Source organism: Neovison vison, chromosome 1 (genome assembly GCF_020171115.1).
Source record: "Neovison vison isolate M4711 chromosome 1, ASM_NN_V1, whole genome shotgun sequence".
In the NCBI taxonomy this organism is placed as follows: Eukaryota; Metazoa; Chordata; class Mammalia; order Carnivora; family Mustelidae; genus Neogale; species Neogale vison.
The window spans coordinates 316,465,299-316,484,760 of record NC_058091.1 but is presented as its reverse complement, the minus strand read 5'-3'; the positions used below and the strand labels follow the sequence as shown (position 1 = coordinate 316,484,760).

General features: G+C 66.0%; 1 protein-coding gene across 2 annotated transcripts in view; it reads right to left on the bottom strand.

Moving 5' to 3' along the window:
* Window positions 1–1,079: 1,079 nt before the first annotated feature.
* The window catches only part of SLC12A7 (solute carrier family 12 member 7), a 67,890-nt gene continuing 49,507 nt past the window's right edge, over window positions 1,080–19,462 (bottom strand). For both annotated transcript variants that reach the window (XM_044234295.1, XM_044234287.1), the window contains exons 8-24: window positions 18,772–18,983; window positions 18,385–18,552; window positions 17,790–17,888; window positions 17,255–17,312; window positions 16,687–16,861; window positions 15,234–15,352; window positions 14,864–14,962; window positions 14,377–14,496; window positions 13,703–13,807; window positions 13,133–13,301; window positions 11,044–11,239; window positions 10,606–10,775; window positions 10,224–10,355; window positions 7,920–8,027; window positions 6,746–6,924; window positions 3,731–3,864; window positions 1,080–2,686 (exon numbers count right to left, since the gene is read on the bottom strand). In XM_044234295.1, the coding sequence (XP_044090230.1) occupies window positions 2,595–2,686; window positions 3,731–3,864; window positions 6,746–6,924; window positions 7,920–8,027; window positions 10,224–10,355; window positions 10,606–10,775; window positions 11,044–11,239; window positions 13,133–13,301; window positions 13,703–13,807; window positions 14,377–14,496; window positions 14,864–14,962; window positions 15,234–15,352; window positions 16,687–16,861; window positions 17,255–17,312; window positions 17,790–17,888; window positions 18,385–18,552; window positions 18,772–18,983 (2,335 nt within the window). In that variant the 3' untranslated portion in view covers window positions 1,080–2,594. The remainder of the gene's footprint in view (window positions 2,687–3,730; window positions 3,865–6,745; window positions 6,925–7,919; window positions 8,028–10,223; window positions 10,356–10,605; window positions 10,776–11,043; window positions 11,240–13,132; window positions 13,302–13,702; window positions 13,808–14,376; window positions 14,497–14,863; window positions 14,963–15,233; window positions 15,353–16,686; window positions 16,862–17,254; window positions 17,313–17,789; window positions 17,889–18,384; window positions 18,553–18,771; window positions 18,984–19,462) is intronic.

Here is a 19,462-nt window from a genome sequence, read left to right as displayed (position 1 = left end):
CTGGCCCGCCTTCTCTGAGGCGCTGTCACAGTCTGAAGCCCCAGGGCATTCGCTCTGCTCTGCTGCCCATACTGTCCAGACTCCCGCAGGTACAGGGCTGCCCGGGGGCACTGGGCACCGCAGGCGGAGTCAGGACCCCCGACTCTTCCAACTCCTCCAGGTCCTTCCGCTGCATCTCCACCAGCATCCCCCCCCACCCCGCCATCTCTGTGCCTGGGACATCTGAGTCCCTGGCCACAAAGGCCAGGCCTCCACTCCAGGTCACATGTGGGCGCCCTGGGCTGGGTCAGGGGTCCCAGTGGGACTGAGGGAGAGTCACTCCCCGGGGTGCCTGGCATCTTAGTTGTTCGGAACATGCAGATTTCACCCCCTCCCATGACACACCTACACCACCCCCTAAGCAGCCCCATGCCCGCGGTCACGGGTTCCCACTGCGCCCACGTGCCCCTCCCAGGGCTGGTCACCAGCACACTCCTGGCCCTGTCCATTCAGGCGGGCATCGCAAGTAAACGTCAGCACAGGACATATGCCCCGACGGGCTCGTTCTGCGTGACCCCACGTCCTTGAGGCGGCTAGAACTTCATTCCCTGGGACGCACAGACCCTGGGGTTGCCACCTCACCAACGGCTGATGCCAGCGTCTGCACGTTTTGGTTGCTGTGAACACGTGGGGACACCGGGTCTCCCGGCTGCAGGGAGCGGGAAGGGGGGAGTCGGGAGGGTCTTGGGGTTCAGGAACAGCAGTGCCTGCACACGCCCCCAGCCATGAGGGCGGGCTCCGGGAGAGCGTGGGCAGCACCCATGCCTGGGCCTGGACGCTGGAACAAGGGGTCCCCTCCAGTGCCAGGTGTTGCCCGCGGAGCCCACCTTCTAGGAGGTACGACCTTGGCACGTGGCTGCATCCCATTCTCTCGCTGAACATCTACGTTCTCGGACTTTCCCGCGGTCCCGAGCCTTGCCCTTCCCTCCTCTTGCACCAGCGACGCCGCCGGAGACCGCGGTGGTCAGACCGGAACGCCCGCGGGCCAGGGACCCAGGCGCTGTCCCCGCCGGCCTGTCTACACGAGACCCATCCGCCAGTCAGGTTTTGTACGTTTATTCTTCTAATAACAGAATCATACACAGCCAAGGCAGCTACAGAACCCCACGGGCCCTGGCCAGCGGCTCGCACGCCTCGAGGCTCAGCGTGGACGGGGGGCACGCAGCTGAGCCCCCACCCCCACAGCCGCACAAGGTCTAGGTCATGGGTACAGGGTAGGGGTCCCGGGGGTCCCAGGGCCATGCCTCCGCCCCCGACACGAAGGGGTCCGAGGGCCAGAGAGATGAGTCTCGCCACTGACCCCGGTGCAGACCCACGCGGGGACGAGTAGGGACACCCCGAGCCCGGTGTGTCGGTTTGGCACGCGCTCTGGCCGTGGCCACTCTGACCGGACGCGCACCCTCCGCGCCACCCGACGGCGCCTCAGAAGCATGTGGACACGCACACAGCCTCCACCCAACCTGAAACCTACGGACCTGGCCGACTCCCCTGGGGGTCCAAGGAAGCCAGGAAGAGCCCAGGACGCAGCCACGGGCTTGTTCACAGACCCAGTCTCCTTCCCGACACCCCGATGTATCACTGGGGAACCCCGAGGTGCTTTCATGAGTAAGTACACTGCGCAGTGAGGCCCGGGCACAATGCCCACGACTGCTGACAGCCTCGGACCATCCCAACAGCCCCTAGTGCCCTGCGCGTGGCTGTCACATCCTGTGTGCTGGCCAGAGAGGACAGGCTTGAGAAGGCAGGCACGCGGGCTCCGGTTCAAGTCCCCCAGGACCTCGCGCAGCCCCGCAGCCCCGCCCTGGAGCCTGGTGCGGGGCGATGGAGGGTGACGGGGGTGTGTATGCCGGTCGGGGAGCCACGGGGTGACCGCGCAGAACCGGGCATGGTCGCCTGTGCGGGACGTGGCGCACATCCCAGCTGCACACCCAGCCTGGGCCTCTGTCCCTCAGGCAGCTTCCTGCACCCGAACTCCCGGAACATGCCCACCCGTGAGGCCCACCCGTGAGGACCACCCGCGTCTTCCTGCAGACGTTCCTGCAAGGGGCAGGCGGGCTGACCAAGGCCACCCAGCTGAGCCCGAGCAGACGGCTCTCCTCGGCCGTAACTTCCAGGAACACAAACGGGCACTCACAGGGACAGGCACTGAGGAGGCTGACCGAGGGACTGAGGCCCTCGGCCACCTTCCTGAACAGACCCGTGGCCCAAGACGACCCTAAGTCTGAGCGGGATTTCTGGTGAACGTCCTGGGTGGGGCAGACTTAACCGTAACCATGGCAACCAGGTAGGTCTGGCCACAGAAACCACTTTTGGAACCCACAGTCTGAGCGTGTGGCCTGTGTTACTGGTCCTGTCCCCCGTCATCGCGAGCCTCCCTCGGGGCCGCGGCATGCTGAGGGCATCCACGCCTCCCCTCCACACGAGGAAATCTCTGCAGCTGCGTGCTGGCTCTTGGCCTAGGGAGCAGAGCTGTGGGGCTATTCTGGAAACTTCTGTAGGAAGCCACATGTGGTGCGATCCCCAGCCTGCCCAGTTGCTGCGGGGTGGGCTGAGGGTCAGGAGTAGATGGTGACCACCTCCCGGCCACTGCCCCGGACCAGAAGGACCCTGTCAAGCCCCTCGGTCAGGACCTCGAGGAACTCCATATCTGGGGTGACCCGAGTTAAGGACACAGCTGGCTGGGCCAATGGCACTCCCCGGCAGAGAGATCGGCACATGGGAACAGGGCCCCGCCACGCAGCCTGCGACGCCAACCCCAACCCACCAGGGGCCACAGCCAGGTGCCCCACAGATGCTCAGGGTCAGCGGCTCCCCCGCCCGCCCAACTGGGAGCAGGAGGCTGCGCGCACCCTGGGGCTCCGGGGGCAGACGGAAGAGTCTGCCAAGAACTCAACCAGCCCGCCAGTCCCAGTCTGGTCACCAACCAGGCACAGAGTCCTCCAGCTTGGGGTCACATCAAGGCTCGAAGCCCAGGAGCCACCTGCTGGGCCCCTCCCCCACCTCCCAGTGTCCGAGGGGGGGGCAGGGGCGTTACCCCGGAGGACACCCAGTTAAGGGCATGAGCCCAGCTCCGGGTAGAGCCAACCTGTGACCTCCAAGGTCAGGCCTGGCAGCCTCCACCCAACCAGGAGGGACCCCAGCGCAGAGAGGCTGTGGGCTGGGGAACCACGTGTACTGGGGCTTGTCTAGGACAAACGGGACCTGGGGCCTCCAGCATGGGAGCCGGCCACACAGAGCTTGAAGCCAGCACTGAACCCGTCCCAGGACCAGAGGTCCTCACTGTGCCGTGGCGGGTCGGGTCCGGAGTCAGGGATGTGGTGATGGGCCCCACAGTGGGCATTTCTGGCCAGGGCTCTGGGTCTGCGTTCCACTCACTCATGGTCTGAGGCCCTGCATGTCCCAGGGTCTCCACTGAGGGTCTGAGTGGCCCAGGACACCCCACAGTTAACAGACACTCGAAACAAATCAAGAACCGTTCACCTAGGGCCCCCAGATGCTGCTTTCTGGCCCCCAGACCAGGGATGGGGGGACAGTCTGCTCCCCATGACTCCGAGGTCGCAGGTCCAGCCCACGCGTGGATGCTCTGGGCCCCCTGCCCCTGCCCCCCCACCCCAAGAACCCTCGAGCAAGAGAAGCCGCGCCCCACACGCCCCACCCATCCCCAGGGAGCGGGCTGTAGCACAAAGGATACAGTTCTCGTCCCCCTGACGGTTCCGGGGGGGCCCCGGCATGTTGAGCAGGACCAGCTGCGCACCCCGGGACCTGCTGAGGACGACCCCGTTGAGCTTCACGGCCGTGTGCATTCTCCGGACGTTGGACTGGTTCCTGCAGGAGAGGGTCACCCAGGGCTCCAGCCCAGCCCCGGGGAAACACAGCAGGAGTCAAGTGGGGTCCGCTCCCCACAAAGACCCACGGGGAGAAGCCTCCATGTGTGAGGCTGCGGAGCCCCGACCGGATGTCCCCCGCCCACGAGAGGGCTCTGGTCTCTCAATGTTCTGGGGTGGGGGGCATCACCAAAACCCCAAGCTTCTGCAAGTACGCGTGTCCCCCATCGGACACTGCGTGTTGCTGGGCATGAAGGGCTCTCACTCGTGCCCCCCAGCCAGAAGGCCAGGCCCAGCCCTGCCGCGCATGTGGCCTTGAGCTAACCTCCCCAAGAGAGCACACAGGGGCTTCTCACTGGTCCCAACAGGGGCGGGAGTCCCAGGAGACACCTGACGCGTCACGCAGAAGCAGCCCAGGCACCCGGCCCCCAGGCCAGGGGTCCCGTCAGAAATGAAGCCACGAGGGTCCACACCAGGTCTTGGCAGCCTGGATGCTGCTGCCCTCGGCAGAGGAGAGATGGACAAGCTCTTCTAACCCCTTGTCACATGCTTCCTGCCCCTCGACCTCGCCAACCGTGTGGCTCTGCGCACCTGACCACGCAGGCCAAGCGCCCGCTGTGCGCCAACGGTCCTCCAAGCGTGCCGGGCAGACTCCTGACGGCTGCCCGCACTCCTGGGCGCTCAGGCACCCAGGGGGCCTTGTCCTCCTCTACCCCACGTGCACCACGCGGCCACGGCGCCTCGCGGTGCTGAGCGTGTGCCAGGAAGCACTCAGGTCTCCAGCCGACTGCCCCCTGAGCTGGAGAACCCTGGGGTTTCTGCCGGTTCCCGGGGGAGCCGCATGACAGGATCCACGGGCCCGGCTGCAGCCCTGCCGAGAGCAGCTGACTGCGCCCGACTCCAGACGGGCGGACAGACAGAGGCCACTGCACAGTGTTCGTCAGGGAGGCCACACCCGGTCACCGGCTCAGCCAAACACACCCGTCACAACCACCAATTCCCAGGAGGAAAATAGGGAGCTGGACCCCCTCTGTCTAGTTTCTCCTGATAAAATTACAGACTGGGCACCTGTCCACAGCACAATCAGGGACCTTCTGTCACAAGAACCACGAGTTAGCTGCCTGGACAGACCACAATTACCAGTGTTTGGGGACAAGAGCCTCTCCAGAAATGAGCATCTGTGATATTGAAGGGTCCCTTACGGCCCGAAGTCTGAGAACACATATAATCTTAAAATCAGGGATTTGGGTCTGGCTCGAAGGGCCCTTGACTCCAGGATGACGTGCCCTGTTGAGGTCACAAGGGTGCGGAGATGGCCAGCACGGCCCTCCTGCTTCCAGAAGCCAGCAGGAACCTGCTTCTGCTCCTGGCAGCCGGCCGAGAAACCACCAAGTAACGGGACTGGTCACCCTCGCACTCCATGTGGCATCGCAGCACTTCCAAAACAGCTTCCAAGAGGACTCGGGGTGGTGGGCCGCCTGGGGCCGCCTGGGGCCGAGCAGGGCCGAGCGGGGCTGAGCGGGGGCCGGCGGGCGCCGCAGCGGATGAGCAGCTGTGTGCACAGAGGGCCCAGAGCACGGCCAACCACCCCCGCCCGTCGGTCCCACCTTACAGGCCGACCTCTGCTCCTCCTGAAGCTTCCCCCAGCGGAGCCCTCAACCGGGAGCCCCCACGGACCCCAGCGACAGGGTCAGCGGGCCCACCGCTCACACGGTGCTCTAGGGAAGAAACCCTGTGCTTTTGTTCCCTTGAGGGTTCACGCAGGGAGCGCGCCTGGCTTGCAGGCGACCAGAGCAGACGGGGAACCATGCGCCCGCCCACCCCACAGATCCCGCCACACGCACGGCTTCACGCGCTCCACACCCACGTGCGCCCATCTCCGGGGTGCGCGCTCCACGGGGGCTCCAAGGGCTACAGAAGAAGGGCAGCCGCCCGCCGCCCCTCCGCGGGGGACACGACCGCAGGTGCCGGGGGCAGGGGCACGGCAGCCTCAGGCAGGTCCCCCGTGGGCCCGCCCAGCTGACCCCACCGTCGCAGCGTCCACGCGGTCCGCCCATGACCCTCCTCGTGCCCCAGCCAGCAGCCTCCTGGGTGAAGAGGACCCAGGGCTGTGAGCAGGAAGTTCTGCCCCACCCAGAGCGGAGACACAACCCACATGCTCCAGCCCTGGGGACACTCCGCCCCCCAGATGTGGACGGAGCCGCCGAGCGCACCCACTCTCTCTGCTCCAGCGCCGGCTCAGGACCCGTCCTCCCCACAGCACCGTCCGTGCCCTCCTGGAAGCATGGAGCCCGGCTGTGCCCTGAGCCGTCGGGACAGATGGGAGCCAGCGACGGCCCAACTCCGCCCCAGGCACGTGCACACATGCACACACGCACACACGTGCACACATGCTTCGCAAGAGCCACGGGGGCCGAGCATGCGAGGAAGCAGGTCTGAGAAGCACCCTAAATAAGCGAGAGCACTTACAGGCTTCCCCATTCTCTAGGCAGGAGAGAAAACACAAAGAACGGGTTACTTTGGGAGTGAAACACTTGTGAACACCGGGCACATCCCCGCTGCCCTCCCCCAGCCCTCCTGGTCCTTCTCCATGAGGGGGCCTGACCCTCAGGGCCCTGCCCCGACCTGTGCCAGCCCTGGTGGTGCCTGGCCCCACGCCAGGGGCCGAACTCTGACCCCCGTGGGCAGCCTGCACAGATGGCGGGGTCACAGCTTCCGGGAGTCCCCAGCCCCCATGAGCCCTGACCGCCAGCTGCTGGAACCCAGCAGAAGCAGACGCCGGGATCCCCGTGAATGCTGTCCCCGGGAAGTGCCTGCAGCCAGTAACCCTGAACCGTGAACCCTCCTATCCCCAGCCTCCAGGCCTGTGGGCCAACACTCACGGCTTCAGGCTGAAGAGGTCCTTGAACCCAGAAACGCCCGGCTCCTTGTTCTTGTACTTCTCCGCAATCAGCTTCTCCTTGGTCCAGGTCATCTGCACCTTGTCTGGGGTGGACGGGGCCTGGGTTCTGGTGACCACCACGGAATGGGATGCGGTATTCCTGTCGTGGATGAGCTGAGCCTGGCGGTGACAGGACCCATCTGTGACCTCTGCACTCTCACTCACTCGCAAGACGACACAGTTGGAGGAGATACCAGGACCCAGGGAGCAGCCCTCCCTCACAGGGGACACGATGCCACTGCAGCCAGCTGGTCCCCCTCCTCCTGGGCACCCACACCAAACCCAGCCCTCTTCCTGCCCCAGCTCTGAGGGCCACGGAGAAAGGCCCACGCCGCCATGGCAACACGAGGAACATTTGCCACCGAAGTCTGTACTTTATACAGCGCCACACACACAACCCGCCTGACCTGTCCATCTGTCCCTCGGTCCTTTGTTCCCTGCTTTTCCGTCCACCCACCTTCCATCGCCCCCACCCCCCACCCCCTCACTCGTCAACAGTACAAAGTCAGGGAGCCCCAGTCCCGGGTGGGGCAGGTGCGGGATGAGGACGCTGGCGTCGCCAGGACAGGCTGCACAGGCCACGTGCAAACAAGACATTACCCAGAGGTACACAGAGGGGGTTGGGGCCGAGGGGATGACAGGAACCAGGACAGAGAAACCGTGGGGTGACGTAAGGGAGGTCCAGGACGGCGCCCGGAGGAGGGCTCAGCAGGCTGGCTCTCGGGCTCACCGTGGCTCCCGGCCAGACGAGGGACAGGAGGGAGGAGGGAGGCCCGGTGGGGGCCACCGCGGTTTGGGCAGGAGCAGGGCTGGGATGGCCAGAGGACACTGGCTCCGAGCAGACCCGTGCTGAGTGGACAGAGGCCCCAACCCTAGCCTGGGTGTGGATCACAAGGGCCCGGGAGCACGGGGGCAGGGAGAGGTGGCATGGGCAGAACCGAGCCTACCAGACATTCAGAAAACCAGGGGACAGACGGGTCCCGGGGCCACCAAGACCTGGTCCTGCAGGACAGGCCTACGCGGTACGGCTGGGCACTCCAAGGACGCGGCTCGGGGGGGCTGTTGCCGCCGTGTGTGCGTGGGGTACCAGGCGCCCGCCCCCACCCTGTGCGCACCTCTCTCTCCTGCTCAGTCTTGGACAGCTGCATCTGCTTCAGCATCTGGGACCGCTGCTCCATCAACAGCGTCTTCTCGTACGTGAACGCCGAAATGTCACTTTCAACCTTGGCAGGGGGAAGCGCATAAGCGAACACGTGCTCAGGCTCCTGAGCGCTTCCGCAGACGTCCCTGCGGCACCCAGCGTCCCCCGCCCCCACCCATGTCCACGGCTGCACCTGGTGCCTGAGCCGGCTGCCCCCCACCCTCAGCCCCAGTGGCCCCTGAATGGTGCGTGTGGGTGACCGCCACAGCTGCCCCCGTGTCTGCTCCTGCGTCCACTCCCGATGTGCGCCACAGCCCGTGGGAACCCCACACCAACGGGCACCCCACCCCATCCCGCACGCAGAAGGCACCACGACGGACAGACGCCGTCTTTTGCGCAGGGCAACCGATGGCCTGCACAGGGTGTGCCTGGAGCTGGGTGTGCCCGGGGACCACAGGGCCAGGATCCTCTCCAGCCCCTAGCCTGATCCTAGGCAGGTGGCCCTGAGTCCTCCTCCCTGTCCTGGGTGGGGTCCGCGTCCGGCGAGCACCCCCTCTGCCCTCCTGGGCCCGGTCCAGCAGGGCCACCCACCACGATCTGGCTCCCGTCCCACAAACGTGAAGGGAGGGGCTCTGACACATCGTTTCTGCGTCAGTCCACCTTACTGAACTCAGTATTTCTCGGGTCTTCCAGATAGTTGGGGGACATCGTCTGCACCAACATATCCTGCCTCCGACTCTTGGGCTCCAGCACCAGCTTTCCAGAAAGGGAGATGGGCGTGGGCAGCTGCCTACTGCCGACCTCTGGGGACATTCGCAGGGGCTGGTTGTGGCCCAGGCAACCAACTCTGCCGGCCAGAGAGCCACAGACCCGGACTCCCCTGGAGCTCCTTACAAGATCTGCGAACTCCGCTCTTTGGGAAGCAGGTGTTAACGAGAAGCCCAAACCCTTCCTGCCCGCACGCCCTGGCTCAGACGGGTTTTTCTAAGTCACGCTGACCAGAGCCATCTCCCTCATTAGGGACACCGGCTGGCATTCGACACTGGCCTCCCCCTCACCAAGGGGCTCCCTGCCTCCCAAGAACGGCGCCCTGGGTCCCCGCTATCCACGGAGGTGGGCGGGCTGTGCTGGTGAGCAGGGCCCAGGGTGGAGGCCTGCCCAGAGGCAGCGCAGGGACTCTGCCCGCCTCCCAGTGGAAGGACCTGGAGAGGCAGGTTCCAGCCACGGTCTGCTCACGGCTCCCACAGCCATGTGTGGCCTCGTGCGGCAGGACAATGGCCCAGTCTCACGAAAAAGAGGCACTACGTCCCTTAACGCCACTCCCAGCAAAACTTATAATCGTGACTGAAATCAAGCAGGGCCCCGGATTTTTGCCGCCAAGTAATTAACGCACCAAGTACAACTTGGGAACCTGAGTGAAATCAGCAGCTTTAAAACACAACTACAGGGCACCTGGGGGGCTGCAGCAAAGCGTCTGCCTTCGGCTTGGGTCCCGATCCCGGGGTCCTGGGATCGAGTCCTGCATCAAGGAGTCTGCCTCTCCCTCCTCCCTGCCCATGCTCCCTCGCCAACTCTGTCTCTCAAGTAAAAAAAATTTAAGTCTTAAAAATTAAAAGAACAACTACCGTTACCGTAAAATCATGCAAGTTCATGCCCCATGCGATCCGGTCGCACCCACCCCACGACTGCCTCCACCTCGGTCCTATCCAGCTCCCAGGACCCAACGTCACGAAAGACACTGAACACAGACAGAAGGGCTGGCGAAGTGACAGCAAGGGACAGAGGGACACAGGAGCCACCTCGAAGACGCCAATGAGATCACGGCAGCACAGCGCAACAGAACCACCACATGGTCCAGTGCAAGGCCTGAGGTGGGGAGGTCGCATGAGCGCAAGTGGACATGACCAGGGGAGACACCCTGAGAGACGCTGCTGGCAGGACCGCGCGCCCCTGCCCCAGGGGGCCCGCTCCAGGGCACTGTCTTCAGGCGGGAACACTGGGAATTTGCAGACCAAGAGCCTGGACCACAGGTTCACGACCTGCAATGGGCTGGCTGCCCGCAGGACACGCTGAGGGGGGTGCGTCCCTTCAGGGTCCCTCTGCCCTAAACCCGTCGGCCCAGGGCAGCCCGGAGCCCGGCCAGGGTACACCAAGGCACAGTCTACACAACGCGCCACAGCTCCGCAAACTGGCCCAGAGGAGCCGGGGAGCGTGGGTCCTGGCCAGCGCAGGAGGGCAGCGGGCTCGGAACCCCTGGGAACCCTGCAGACCGCCTCACCATCTCCACCACCTCCACCTCCGCGCTGATCCTCAGGTGGTACAGGAACATCTGCAGATCCTTCTTCATCTGGATGCTGTTGTCGTCCACCTGGGCCACTGTGAAGATGCGCATGCGGCACTTCCTCCACACCTGCGGGCGGGGCGGGGGCGGGGTTGGCATCCACTCGCTGGCGAGCCCCGCCCCCACCGCAGACCCCGCCCCCACCCTGCCGTGGGACCCCGCCCCCCAAATGACACCGCAGACCCGCCCACCCGCACCCCGGCCCCGCCCACCTTGTGCTGCCGCAGCAGGAAGGGCAGCAGCAAGAGCAGCCCCCGCCCCCCCACGCTCGTGCACAACCCCGCCCCCCGCCGCAGACCCCGTCCCCGGCCCCGCCCACCTTGTGCTGCCGCAGCAGGAAGGGCAGCAGCATGAGCAGCCCCCCGTCGTGCACGACCCACCACACGTCGATGTCCCCGTCGCTGAAGCGCTCCTGGTTTTGTGGAAACAGGTCCACGTTTTTGGCCACGAGCAGGGCCTGCTGGGCAGCCGTGGTGTCTCGGACGGTTTCTGTGGAGAGACAGGTCACCTGTGGCCTTGCGGGCTCCGGCCGGCAGGGGAGGCAGGCGAGGCCACGGGGTCCCCGTGAAGCCCCCACTGGCCGCGCGCTGAAGGCAGCCCAGCCCCGGCCGGCCACGGTGCCCCCGGCCCGAGCGCGGTGGGACCCCCGGGACCCGCCACACCGCAGGGCTGGCCCGAACGGCAGCGAGGCCACCGGACCACGGTGTGCTCTCGCACGGGACCCCACGTGGCCCTCGGGCCTGAGCGCGGTACCCACCCACGAAGTTCTTCCAGGAGAAGGTGCTGTGCTCCTGCTTCCAGGACTCGGGCCAGGCCATGAGCACCGTGTTGTGCTTCATGCCCCCCAGGCCGGCCGACTGGATCAAGTGGGACATGCCGTCCCTCAGGTTGGAGGACACCACCAGCTGGCAGAAGCCCTTGGTCTTCTCCACGCCCATCAGAGAGCGGATGTTCTGGGGAGACAAGCTGGGTCGGTGCCTTCTCGGGAAACTGGGGGCCAACCGCATGTGGCCCCCAGCCTCCGGAAGTCCACCTCGCTCGCAGCCCCGGGAGATGGGACGAATTCCCCCTTCCCCACATGCCGGCTGCTCCATGAGCTCCACAGAGGCCACATCCCAGCAGGAACCAGCCTGGCCCTTCCCCGAGAAGCCCCCGCTCAGCAAGCAGGGACACCAAACAACGGAGGGAAAAGTGGGGGACAAGGTCAGGCCCGGCCAGCTGCTGCCACTTATACAGCAGGATGAATGCCATGTGCCCCCCCACCCAGCTGAGATGCTCCTGGTCAGTCCAGGAGTCGGGCCAGGTGGCAAGCCTGGGTCCTCGTCCCAAGACAGCCACTGCCCCACTAGGCCCACGGACGGGGCTCCCCTCCCCTTGGGGACACCGTGGCTCTGGGCCCCCGCTGGGGCTGCACATCTGGGGTGAAACCCAGCTGGACCACCTCATATGTGCTCTCTAGACCCCCGGCGCGGGGACAGGGCCAAGACACGGCAGAGCGGGGTCACAGCAGTCCCTCAGACGTGCTCACGCAGACTGCCAGGTGCACCAGAAAATCGGAATCTGGCGCAGACTCCGGAGTCCATGCCACCACTGACCCCACGACGTCCCCCTACAAACAATCCCGCGGCCAACGCGACGAGTCCACGGGCTACTTACCACACCGCTCACAACGCGGAGACCCCAGAAACCCTCCCAGCACAAGTGCAGGGGCCTCGAGGCACAGAAGCCCAGACACGCACACGACCAGGGTGTGAAGCCGACGCCAACACACACGGCCCTCATGGGGGAAACCGGCGTCTCACGGCAACGCCGCGGGAAACGCGATTTGGTGGGCAAACCAGAGAAGTCCGGGATTGTGCGTGTGCACGGACGGCAGTCCCTGGTCTCAGGGAACGGACGGGGAACGCAGGCACACCACAAGTGACCCAGGCCGCGGACTCCCCACACCCCTACAGCTGCCCAGAACGGCCCCCGCGTGGAGAGCTGCAGCCTGCGACCCCGCGGCCCTCGTGCTCCGAACCGACGCCATGGCCTCTCGCACCCCGCGGCGGCCTGGGGACGGAGCTCGTCGCCACACGCACGAGGTCATCCACGCGGCCAAGGCACCAGGTGAAGTGGCCGTCCCGCCCAAGACGCGACAGCGTGGATGGCACAAGGACAACAACATCTGAACCCACGGCTGTGGTCAGCCACCGCCAGGCCAGAGCCCACGGGCTTAGGGTCCCGCGGAGAACGCCGGAACTTCGGGGACATGGAGCAGCACTGGGCACACCGGGACCGGGCTAACCCGCAAGCCGGCGGCGCAAGGAGCTGCACCCCTGGCCGAGGGCGGCGTCAGGAGGGCCGCACACCACCGCCCTGCACACCCTGCTTGGACCCAAGGAGCCTCTGGCTGCAGCCTGATTCAGACACACAGACGCGGGGACACAGCAGCCCACCCCGACATGGGGCTGCTCCGCCACCCGGCGACAGGGACGCACCCGAGAGCAAGAGACTGAGCTGCACCGCCTGCACGGTGAGAAGGCAGCGCGGGCCAGCAGGGGACAGAGCCCAGGCCGAGCTGTGGGGGGCACAGGGGAGCGGGCCGGTGGGCGGATGTCTCCAGGGCCAGGGCCTCTGGCCTGCGGACGCTCCGCCCCATGTCTCCGTGCAGTCCTGACAGAACCTAGAAACCACGGTCCTCCACGAAACCCGACGGCCAACACACAAGGCCGTGCTCAGCGGCGTAGAGCCTCAGACATGCAGAACCTGCCAGTCCGACCTCCCTGCGCAGGGCAGGCAGCAGCCGCCTCCCTCACCTGCCCATTGTCCCCTCCCCGCCGGCCGGCCCCACCGCGCCTGCCCACCTCCTCGGCCCGCTGGGCCTCCGTGTGCTTGTCCAGGTAGGTGCCCTCCAGCACGGAGCCCACGATGGTCAGGCCCTTGCCGGCCTTGAGCTGGGCGGTGAGGGACAGGAGGCGGGGGTGCTTCACGCGCTGCTCCTCGTCAAGGCTCAGCATGACCAGCACCTGGGGCCTGCGGTTGGAGCGACAGTCACCCCGCGCTCTCCAGCAGGGGACAGGCCAGCCCAGCTCCGGGCGCCTCTCAGCACAGAGATCATCCCCGTCCTCCCAGAAGCACGGACACGCAGCTGGCAGCCCACACGCTTACTCCCTTCCTTGGCAGGACCCCAGGGAGGGCAACTCACCCCGTGCCCCACCTACCACACTACCTGGGTCTGGCCTGGTGCCCAGAGGCACGCTGACCGTGCCCCCCGGCCCACCACTGTGAAGTGAAGGAAGGTGCTAGAAGCTCTCGAAATAACCACTCCCCAAAAAGCAGCAGCAATGACTTCCGTCTCTGAAGCGTAACGCTACTAGAGACGACACTCTGCCTTCACAGGGCAGGAGGCCGGTCGGGGAGGCTGGGGCGCTCACCTCCAGTTCTTCGTGTGGGGGGGGCCGTGCTCCACACGCAGCAGGGCGTAGTGGGCTGCGTTTAGGGACAGTCCTCTGATGCCATCACCCCACTCCTTCTCGGCCCTGCAAGGAAGGGGCAGCAGTGAGGTACTCGGGAAGGGACCCCAGGGCCAGGGCCCAGAGCTTCACTGGACCACAGGCCTCCTGGGGCAGCCCCTCGGAGCAGCCGGCGTGGGGTCTGTGTGGACATGGGGACACTGACAAGCGCAGCTGGCTCGGTGGCCCTGGCCTCACCAGGAGTGGTCACATCGCGACACTCCTTGACCAGCCTGGGAAGAGCTGAAGGGGGCCTCCAGGCAGTGGCCAGGACCCCTCTGACCCCGCCCCCTGGAGAAAAGCCCCAGGGACGGACCGGGTGTGCTGGGATGTGCTCCAGGATGCACTTCTGGGAATCCTGAAATCCATCACACATCCCTGCTCTGTCGGATGGATTTTGAAGTTCTCGGAAGTGTCCCAAATAGCAAGGAATCGATTCAAAGTAACAAATGCGGGTCTCCCCTGCTGGGACAGAAGCATGCGGCTGGACAGAGCAGCCCAGCTGGGCCCTGGGACAGGGGTCGGACTCTCACGGTGGGGGTCCCCAATCCCCTGGGCTATGCTGACCCCACGCGGACACCCCGCAGGGAGCTCACCCGCGGTACTCGATGTACTTGTAGATGCAGCCGGCGATGACCATGGCGACGAGAGCGTAGTACCAGGAGCAGATGAACATGAGCGCGAGGCACAGGCTCATGCCCAGGAAGGACAGCGTCCTAGGAGGACACACCGTCGCACGCCTGCCACGCCCAGGACCCCTTGACGAGGACCCCACTCAGCTACGACAAGGCGGCAGCAGGGACGGCGATGACCACGTGCCCCCCGCCCCCCTTCCCAGGGTGCTCGAGCACCCCACGGGCCACAGCGCGTGGCGGGCTTCCCACATCCGCCATGCACCCCGGTGGCACGGAGACGGAGCAGCCCACGGTAACAGGTGCTGAGGCTGGCGGCCAGCGGGGACTTCGGCCCACTGGATGCCTGAGGGGCCCGGGTGACCCACACGGGCCCTGGGTCCTCCCCAGCTTGGCTGTGGCCGGTTCTACAGAGACCATCAGGGCCCCCATGGCCGGCGGACGTGCTCACCAGTGGTAGTATCTGAAGCGTGGACGCCAGTTAGGCGTTCGCAGCAGGGTCTGCACAGCGCAGGCCAGGTTCACGAACATGTAGCACATGAGGAAAAACCTGGAGGCACAACGCCAGGACCAGAGAAGCCAGGTCAGGTCCCACGGTCCCAGCCTGCAGGAACCATGTGGTCTTCCCACCCCACTACAGCACAGCCCCTCCCGTCCCCCTCCCATCCACAGCACCGTTCCACGAGGGCCACGTGGCTCCCACGACCGGGTGCATCCACTCTCCCCAGAGCAGGGCCACATACACCTGCTTGTGGACAAGCGGCAGCCCCATCTCCATGGCCCGTCCCCTCACACCTCCTGCTGGGCCAGCAGCCACTCACATGGATAGGATGGGGGCCACGCTGTCCAGGGAGGCGATCAGGATGCCCGTCTCGCAGATGAGGGCCGTGAGCAGCAGGGCCCACGTGGGCTCCCCATTGGCCTTCCCGTGGCCAAACACCTGCAGAGAGCGAGCAGGTGGGCTGCGGGCACGACACAGATGCCACGGCAGCAACAACCCACGTTCCCGAAGCCCAGCATCTCACGTGCAGCCCCAGCGCGGCTCGGACAGGACGGAGCCTCCTGGACCCTCCCCAGCCCAGGCAACAGGAAAACCCAGCATCTAGAACCACCACCAGGCCTCCCAGTGCTCAGGCTGGGGGTGAAGGTGACCCCTGCATGTGCTGGAGGGCAGCTTCCCAGGCAGGCATCCTAAGGCCAGCTTCCCAGGGGGAGATGCAGGGTCCCCATGGCACAGGTACTCAGGAAAACTCCATGAGGCCACCCCTGCAAGGGGCCTGGACCCTTCTCCATGGCCACAGGGCGGGACCCCACGCCTGTCTCTAGGACTCCAGCTTCCAACCTTTTCTAGCACAGTCCCTGCTGCCTGGGGGCTTTAGGGAGGGACCTGCAGAGCACACTGCAGAGACACATGTAAGGGCCCCAGAAACAAACATGGGGGGTGGGGCACCGGGGACACCACAACTGCCACCTTCCCTCCTGAGAGCGATGCCCGATCCAGGGTCCCGGGGCAGCCAGCACGTGACCTTGTCTGCGCCCAAGCCCACGGATGGGAGCTGCGGAGTCCGCTGGAACCTTCCTGGGAGCAGAGGCGAGGACTGCACCCCAGAGTGGGGAGACCGGCCCCACACCCAGATAACAAAGGGGCCTTACGTGCCCCAGAGCCCCACAGAGAAAGCCCGGCCCCAGCCCCTCAAAAGGGACTCGACTTGTGTTTGCAGATGTGAGCTTTACAGTGACTAGGCCCGCCGGGGCAGCCCTAATCCAGATGACCGGCGTCCTCGTGAGAAAAGGCAGACACAGAAGCACAGGAAGGCCAGGTGCGGACCAGGGGCAGGTGGGGTCTATGCACCGCCTATACACCGTCTGGAACTTCCTGCTCCCAGAACGTGAGCAAATCCTGTGCTGTCTGAGCCCTACCTGTGGCCTCTGGGGCCCCAAGACACTAAGGCCTCGGCCCCTCGAGCTCATTCTGGAAGCCTCCGTCCTCGGGGGAGGACACTGCATCCCAGCAGGATGGACGCTGGCCCTGCAGGAGGCGGGGGCTCCCCGGGTTGCTCCCACAGCCCTGGGGGAGAGGGGCCACTTCCCGCCCCCCTCCCACACACACCTGCACCCTCGGCCCATGACCACCTGGGGCAGGGCTGCCGGGCGGGCAGTGGGGATGCGGGTCCGTCTGTTAACGGTGCAGCTCGAGCTCTGGGCACACACTCAAGACCCGAAGACTCGCCCCTTCCCGCGGGGCCCTGCTCTCCGGTCGGCCGCCCCGCTCACCTGCAGGAAGGGGATGATGCCATCACGGGCGATCGCTTGCAGCAGGCGTGGTGCCCCCGTGAGGCTCTGCAGGCCGGCCCCGCAGGTGGAGAAGAAGGAGCCGATGACGATGACCCAGGGGGACGGCCAGGCCAGCATGCCGATGACCAGCTTCCCCTGCAGGGCCTCCCCGAACCTGTATGGTGGGCGGGCTTTCAGATACCAGCTGAAAACATAAACGTCCTCCCACGTTTTGAGCCAGAATGAGGGCACTCCCACCCTAACAGCCCTCTCTCACGAGCAGGGAACCACGTCGCGCCCGAGAATGGGCGCCGGCACAGCCCTGTTGTCTGGGACAGCACAGAACCCCCCACGCTCTCAGGGAGAGCGCTCCCCCGCTCCAGGCTGAAGCAGGACAGGACACACACCGCGAGGCAAACAGAAGCCCCCAAGAGGGGCCACGGGGCTTCCTGCTTCCCCCTCAAAGCCTCAAATCCTGGGGGAGGTCCCAAGGTCAACGCTACCATCGTCTACGAGAACCAGATGCTGACCCAAAGCTTGCAGAAGCCACAAACACAAACCAACATACTTATCTCGTAAGACCACGCCTTCGATGCAGGCCCCAAAGAGCACGATGCAGGACAGGTCTGCGGCGAGGGTCAAGGGAACAGCGAACCGACGTCACCCACAAGGCCCTGGCTGCAGACGCGCCCGAACCGGCCCACGCCCCTCTGCCCCCCCGGCGCACTGCTGTGACCCCACAGCCCTTGGAGTGACTTTGTCACGGCCCCGCCCTGACTGCCGTGGGTCAGGCTGCACACGGCCCGTGGCATCCCCGCCATGGGCGCCCAGGAGAGACAGCGTGGTGGCCGCAGGCCACCGCCGTGACCGTGCACGGGCCCCACGCACCACGCCCGCAGTCACGGGTCACCGCCACGTCAGCTTCGAGGACACGGGGGCTACCCTCAGTTTACGAAGAACGGCTCGTGCGCGGCCAGCCGAGCCGGTGGCGTCCCCGTGGCACCTTCGCTGTCCTCCGGCGGGCAGACGCCGGCCGGCTCCTCCCCCCTGGGGCGACAGCGGGCAGAGGATGGGCTCCGGCCCCTCGGCCCCTCTGAGGATACAGATGAAGGACGTCGTCACGATGGCCAGGATGGTCCCTGTGGGGATCGACTTCTGGGCGTCCCTGAGGTCCCCAGACCGGTTCGAGCCCGCCATGATACCTACAGAAACCGCCAAAGGGCCACAGTGACCACAAACCCGCCCAACGCCGCCTGCCAAGCCACGACTCACGGGGAGGGTGCCGCGGGACTGAAGAGACGCACCGGGAACCCGCACCCACCCCCGCGCCGTGGCGTTCAGCTCGTGGAGGGGGAAGCCCAGGCGGCGGCCAGAGGGCCCAGCAGAGGCCGGACACGTGGACGGCTGCAGGCACCAGGCCCCGCGGGGGCCGCTGAAGGGCATCCCGGTGGGGGTGAGGCACCAGGGCGCGCCAAGGATTGTCCCAGGACGTCAGCCAACGGTCGCATAAGGATGACCCGAGGGTCCACGTGGAGCCACCACGATCTGTGACTTCAAGTGACACCGCTCCATGGGGGGTGCTCAGGACAACGCTCCTTCCCGCACCCCAATCAGCATGCGGGGAGCAGAGACCCCAAGGCCCGCTGCCTACGGGACCGGGGCAGGTGTGCACCGCAGAGGGACAGGGCGGGGCCTCACCGGTCACGGAGGGGAAGTAGATGCCGACCAGCATGGTAAAGTAGGTCATGATGTCAGTGAGGACGTAGGGCAGGCCGCTGGTCCTGCTCTCCTCCAGCACGGACACCGATGGCGAGCCCCTCCTCTCCACCAACGCCCCCTTGTCCGCATACGTGCTCCACAGGTTATCTGCAAGCAACAGGCCAGTGAAGATTCCAGAAGGCGGCAGAGGCCAACGGCTGACCAGCTCCCATGGGCTTCCACCCGACGGGAAGAGACGCAAACTGTCCCAGAAGACCCAGACGATCCCCGTCATCCCCACCACGACCCCGTGTGCACCCGGCAGCAAACCCTGAGGAAGGAAGGGTCGGCTGCTTGTGGCCCCACGCGGAACCCCAGGGCGCTCACCCAGCAGGACGCCACTGGCCACGCCAGGGATGCCCTGGATCTCCGTGAGGTTGTTCTGGGCGAAGTACTCGTCACAGGTGGCGTTGGGCATGGAGGTGTTGCAGAAGAGGCCCCAGAGCGCGGTGGGCACCGTGCCGTTGTTGGCAGCGTGGAACTTGGCACACACGTCGAAGCCGCGTCTGGACAAGGTACGGTTCCCCAGCAGACATACCCTAAGGCGGGGAGTCTGCTGTGAGGGGGCGCACGGGCCCTTCTCGGGCCACTGGCGTCGGGCGCAGCAAAGCCACTTCTGTCACTCCACCCTGGGTGCCGGGAAGGCCACATGGGCGGGGCGGGGCGGGGGCCGCAGCAGGACTCCAGTGGCCCCTCACAAACCTGCTCCCGTTCCAGGCTCGGCCCAGTGCGGTGCAGAGCTCGGCGCAAGCTGGGGCGTCTGATGCCGGCATCTCCCTCCGCACGAGGAGCCTGGGGGGTCGGCACTGACCACCACCCAGCTGGCCAGTCCCCTGCAGCGTCAGCCCTGTGGCTGTGGGACCCACATGCCAGCCTGAGAGACCACAGCCCGCGCCCCTGCTCTGTGACCTTAGCCCCCTTCCTTGGGACTCGGGCTCCACATCCAGAGGACAGAAGGAGAACCCACGGGGGTTCCTGGGACGACCAGGGGAGCCGGGGTACAGGAGGCACCCCACGA